Raw genomic sequence first — 5,477 nt, 5'->3', positions numbered from 1 at the left:
TGAATATAAATACAAGTATTGAATTGCTCAAAGTAAAGAGAGAAGGAGAAACGCAGTGATATTTTGCCGAGGTATCGGAGAGTCGTCACTCTCCACTAGTCCTCGTTGGAGCACCCACGCAAGGGTGTAGCTCCCCCTTGATCCGTGTAAGGATCAAGTGCTCTCTACGGGTTGATTTTTGACACTCTGTCGTGGTGAATCACCCACAACCGCTCACAACTTGAGTTGGGTCATCCACAAGCTCCGCCAGATGATCACCAAGCTCCCAATCGCCACCAAGCCATCTAGGTGATGGCGACCACTAAGAGTAACAAGCACGAACTCTCACTTGACCACAACACGATCTCACTAATGAGGGCTCTCTTTGGGATTCTCAAATCTCAATCACCTCACTAGGACATTGCTCTTCTTGATACTCTCAAAGGTGTTTCTCAGCTGTTGGAATGAGCAAAAGTACCCCCACACACAAATAGAGGAAGTATTTATAACATGGGCTGAAAAATGAACCGTTATGTGCCTCTGCGGGGTGACCAGACGCGCCGGTCAGTTCACCCCAAATTCTAGTGATCAAATAGTGACTGGACGCTGGATAGTGTCCGGTCAGCACTGACCGGACATGTCCGGTCAGCACTGATCGGACGTGTCCCGTCGTGATTTTTGCTCTCTAGAACCTTACTGTAGTCGACCGGACGCTGGCCCTCAACGTCCGGTCACTTCACCACTCAGTGTCCAATCACTTCCAGATGACTTCACCTTGATCAAATGAACTGACCGGACTCTGCGCCAGCGTCTAGTCAGTGTTTGACCCTCCATTCACTTCCAACTTTCGATCATACGTGAATGAAGTTTGGTCCAATGGATATAAGGGCTTTTTAGGAGCTACCTAGTGCTAGGTTTAGCAAGTGTGCACCACACCTAACCCACTAGACTCGCCTAGGTCAAGCTACCCGTCCATTCCCCCCTTAATAGTATGGCCAAAGGAAAAACAAAGTCCTAAACTACTCTAAGTGTCTCTTCAACACTAAATAACATTTAGAACTAGTCCATCCTTAACCTTGTCGTCCATCCTTTGAAAACCGAAATGATTTCCATCATAGGGGCATGACCACCATGATAGTCCAATCGATCTCCATTACCATGACCTAACTTAATTGCCTCTACAAAACACACGTTAGTCATAGTAATCATGTATTATCATTAATCACCGAAACCCAACTAGGGGCCTAGATGCTTTCACAACTAATTTCATATAACTCTGACTTTGACACATTTGTTCAGTCACTTAACCAAATGTTTGTAGTATCTACAACAAAATTTTAAGGTCTGCATCAAATAGATGGATAAACATGGCAGCAGCAGCAGCGTAGAGGCAGGTATGCATCCAAATTGAGTTGGATCTGATTGGGCTTAGAAGCCCTCCTTTGTTGCCTTAGTCCATTGCCAATATGAAAAGCATCTTTGTGATAAATTGATAATGGGCCGCCGGTGTTGAATTGGCCTTTCAAGTCTCCCATTTAGCAAAACACTTGAAGTGGGTTTTGACCAAATGATAAAGATTAGATCACGCCATCTCTTTCCAAACCCAAGTCATTGTAGTACTTCAGTAAATATTCCCACCTCACACTATCAAAGGCGTTGGTGATGTCTAGCTTGATGAACAACATCAGTGTTTTCACTCTATGAAATGGTTGACCACTCCTTGTAAATACTGGAAGTTGCCTAAGATACCTCTCCCTTTTAATGAATGTGCTTGGTTGGCTAAACTTTTCCCCATGATTTTAGTAACACTGATGCCATGATCAACGATGGCGTGGACATAATATCCATCTCCATGGTAGTCTTCAAGGACCCTCACAAGTGCCCATTTTACAACTATAATTTTTCGATCGCAACATTTGGCTACCACAGTAGACCCAACTGTTCCTGGCGAGCCTCCGCCTTAGGGACACAGTGGAGGAGGGAAGGGGGTGAGGGGGGCAAACGCCCCCTCCCCCTATTCAACTCATGTTTGAAGAGGACTCTTACGCTTGACCAAATCATAGGTGTGCAATATGCTGGTGCAGCAGACTAGTTCTCGTGGTCTAGATGCAGATTCCTCCACAACATAGCTCGGTGAGACGAAGATTGCTCCAGCAACAAGGCCAGGCTGCCGTCTCTCATTCTCAGCTATACCACAGCTCCGAAGCTCATGTCCTACGTGAACTCAGTGCAAAACCTGATTGCGTCATTCTGCTTTATTGGCGAGGCGGTCATTAGCGAGAACCGAGCACCCATGGTGACTAGCTTCTCATTGTGGGGGTTGAACCCGGGTGTCCTTGAACTCCTTAGGCCCAATGTCATCATGCCCAAACAACATATTTTGGCAGCCTGGATAGGGAGTTACAAGATGGATTTGGGTATTTCCATGTCCTGCCCACACATCGCCGATGTCGACGTGTCGTAGTGTTAATCAATACTCCCTCCGGTTTCGATTTAGAGGTCGTTTAGGACAAGGTTTAGCATACCAAGGTGTAATTAATTTGGGTCTATTCTTCCATGTTTGCCCTTATTAAATATGCCTCGAAGTCATTTCAATACAACAACCTCTCTTCACCGGAGTGGCTAGCACATTTGTTCTAGACTCTTGAGGTTGCGGGTTTGATTCCTGAGTTGCTTGTTTTTTCGACTTTTAACGATTTTGCATGGCGCTCTTTTTTTCTGTTCCCTCGCGCTGGTTGCATGGCACTCTTTTTTTGTTGCATGGCTTTGCATGGCGCTCTTTTTTTTGCATGGCGCGTGCATGGTGCTCTTTTTTCTGTTCCCTCGCACTGGCTGCATGGCGCTCTTTTTTTGTTGCATGGCGCTCTTCAGGTTGTTGCATGGCACCTTTATTTTGTTTGCACCGTGCATGGCGCCCGTGAATGGCGCTCTTTTTTGGTCCGTCGCCTCAGTTGCCTCCTGAACAGCCTATTTAAACAGACAGCAGCCTAGCAGGGCACCTAGCACGCAAATGAACCTAGCACGCAAATGACATCGGTAATGAACCTTCATCCTCCGCTTTGGAAAATAGCATCGGTAATGCTTTACTTCTTCTTCTTTCTTCAGTTCCCCTGCAACTATCCTTTTAGTATGTCATCAGTTCTTAGTTTTTTTAATAGGATTTGATTTAAACATGGAGGCACAAGATGATGGTTTCATCGATTTGAACTTGCCACTAGATGAATATGGTGCCATCGATTTTGAGGCACTCCAATATGGTCAGTCTGTTATTTGAAAATTCTTTTTATCATGATTTTGAAGCACCCCAATAGGACTACCGGCTAAAATTATGTCTTGTAGGTGGATTTAATCTTAACTTCGATGGCAATGAAGTGATGGACTTGATTGAAGAAACAAGTGATGGCAGTGATGGATTAGAGATGGAGGCACCGGAGCTAGGTTTTGTTTCTTCAACTTTTATTTGTGTTTTTGTGAACTTGTACCTGTGTTGAATGTCGTGTTCACACATTTCTATTTTAAACTTCTAGGTGCTAGTAGAAAGAAAGATGCTACTGATGAAGTTAGGAAACTAATTTACCAAACTTTATTGGCAAGAAGTAACAATGGGAGGTTAGGGAAGGGAGTTACAAGAGAGGTTGCATCTCAATTTGGTTTGCATATTCGTACAGTTCAGAAGATTTGGAAGAGAGGAAAAGAGTCACTTGCTCAAGGCATTGTGATCAATGTAACAAGTAGAAAGAGAGGTCGTTCAGGCCGTAAGAAAACTCCTATTGATTTGGAACCTTTACGCAATATTCCTCTCAATGAAAGAATGACTTTAGAAACTGTGAGTAGGCGCCTCCATGTTAGCAAGGCAAAGTTGATTCGGTGCATGCGTAAAGGGCTCCTTAGGCGCCATTCAAACAGCATCAAACCTTACCTAACCGAAACAAACAAGAAGACTAGGTTGCAGTGGTGTGTTGATATGCTTGATACGGATAGCACACCTAATGATCCATGTTTCAAAGATTTATTTGATCATGTATTCATCGATGAGAAGTGGTTTTTCCTTACACAACATTCTGCAAAATATTACTTGCTGCCCGAGGAAGATGATCCACATCATTCTAGTAAAAGTAAGAACTACATTCCACGCCTAATGTTTTTGGTTGCCTCAGCTCGGCCAAGGTTTCATAATGGAGTTTGTATTTTTGATGGAAAAATTGGATTATTCCCTCTTGTGACTTATGAACAAGCTAAGAGGAGTAGTGTGAATCGGCAAGCCGAAACATGGGAAGTTAAACCAATTGCTCACATCACAAGAGATGTGATTAGGGAGTTCATGATTCAGAGGGTGCTGCCGGCTATTAGAGAAAAATGGCCAACGGAGGATATTCACAAACCGATCTACATTGTTCAGGACAATGCACCATCTCATTTAGAGGTTACTGATCATTTATTCTGTGAAGCTGCTAAGCAAGAAGGATTTGATATTAGACTTATTTGTCAACCTCTGAATTCTCCGAACTTCAATATATTAGATTTGGGTTTCTTTCATGCAATTCAAGCCATTCAATATAGGAAATCAGCGGGAACAGTCCAAGAACTTGTTCCAATTGTGCAAGAGGTAAACTACTAGTACATTCATGCAATAATATTTCATATCAGTTCCATACTCATTCTAACATTTTTTTCATAACTAAAACAGGCTTTCAATGAGTACTGTCCAGAGAAGGCTAATAGAATTTGGCTCACATTGCATCTAGTTATGAAGGAAGCTATGAAGGTTGCTGGAGCGAATAAATATAAAATCCCTCACATAAACAAAAAAAGACTAGAGACACTAGGTCAGCTTCCATTGCAAATTGCTTGTGAGGCATCCATAGGTGACCAGGCAAAGGCAATTCTTGCTGCAGCAAACAATTAGGAGAAGAAGATTAGAACTAGGCAATGACTAGGGTTAGTTGATGAGACATGTAACAATTTCTGTACTTACCCTATGTATCAGTCTTCTTATTTGCATCTTGTTCCTTTAACTGTTGCATCATTGGACTGAGTTCATCCACCCTCTGCTAGACATGGTCTGGTAAAATGATTGTCTCGCCGTCCATTTGAAGCTCATCGACATTGGGAATGTATAACTCACAATCGAATTTGTCGAAGCCGTCTATGATCCATGCTGTGAGGTCATAATCTTTGTGGACGAGACGACATCGAGAGCACCTGCTCTGCTCCCTGCGAACGTGGCGGCATTCTTCAATGTCTTGCACACCGTGTACTTCACCGCAACGTTTGCACAAACATAGGTCGTCGTCTTTGCCTTCGGAATCAGGGACAATGAGCACATCCATGGAGTGATTGTCGTCCTTCTCCGGCGCGATGACCTGCGAGCTCTCATCCACTGAACCTGCGTCGACGAATGCCGGTGCGACGACCTTCGAGCTCCCATCCAAGGAGCCTGCGCCCAGGCGAAGCCGCACGGCGAGAGAGGCGAAGCAGCTAGCGAGCGAGAGAGGCGA

At 44.1% G+C, this 5,477-nt stretch overlaps 1 protein-coding gene across 1 annotated transcript; it reads left to right on the top strand.

The window, feature by feature from the left end:
• Positions 1-3,151: 3,151 nt before the first annotated feature.
• On the top strand, positions 3,152-4,885 carry LOC136544501 (uncharacterized). The gene is made up of 4 exons (XM_066536644.1): positions 3,152-3,236; positions 3,319-3,417; positions 3,507-4,585; positions 4,667-4,885. Exons 1-4 carry the CDS (start codon positions 3,152-3,154, stop codon positions 4,883-4,885), a joined length of 1,482 nt encoding a protein of 493 aa, XP_066392741.1.
• The last annotated feature ends 592 nt before the right edge of the window (positions 4,886-5,477 follow it).

Source organism: Miscanthus floridulus, chromosome 3 (assembly GCF_019320115.1).
Source record: "Miscanthus floridulus cultivar M001 chromosome 3, ASM1932011v1, whole genome shotgun sequence".
NCBI lineage: Eukaryota > Viridiplantae > Streptophyta > Magnoliopsida > Poales > Poaceae > Miscanthus > Miscanthus floridulus.
Note: the sequence above shows the minus strand (reverse complement) of the source record. Positions and strands in the feature narration are given on the sequence as shown.

Coding starts and splice junctions, on each gene's coding strand:
- LOC136544501 (XM_066536644.1), top strand. CDS start 3,152: ATGGAGGCACAAGATGATGGTTTCATCGATTTGAACTTGCCACTAGAT. Junction 3,418..3,506: donor GATGGAGGCACCGGAGCTAG/GTTTTGTTTCTT, acceptor TTAAACTTCTAG/GTGCTAGTAGAAAGAAAGAT. Junction 4,586..4,666: donor TTGTTCCAATTGTGCAAGAG/GTAAACTACTAG, acceptor TAACTAAAACAG/GCTTTCAATGAGTACTGTCC.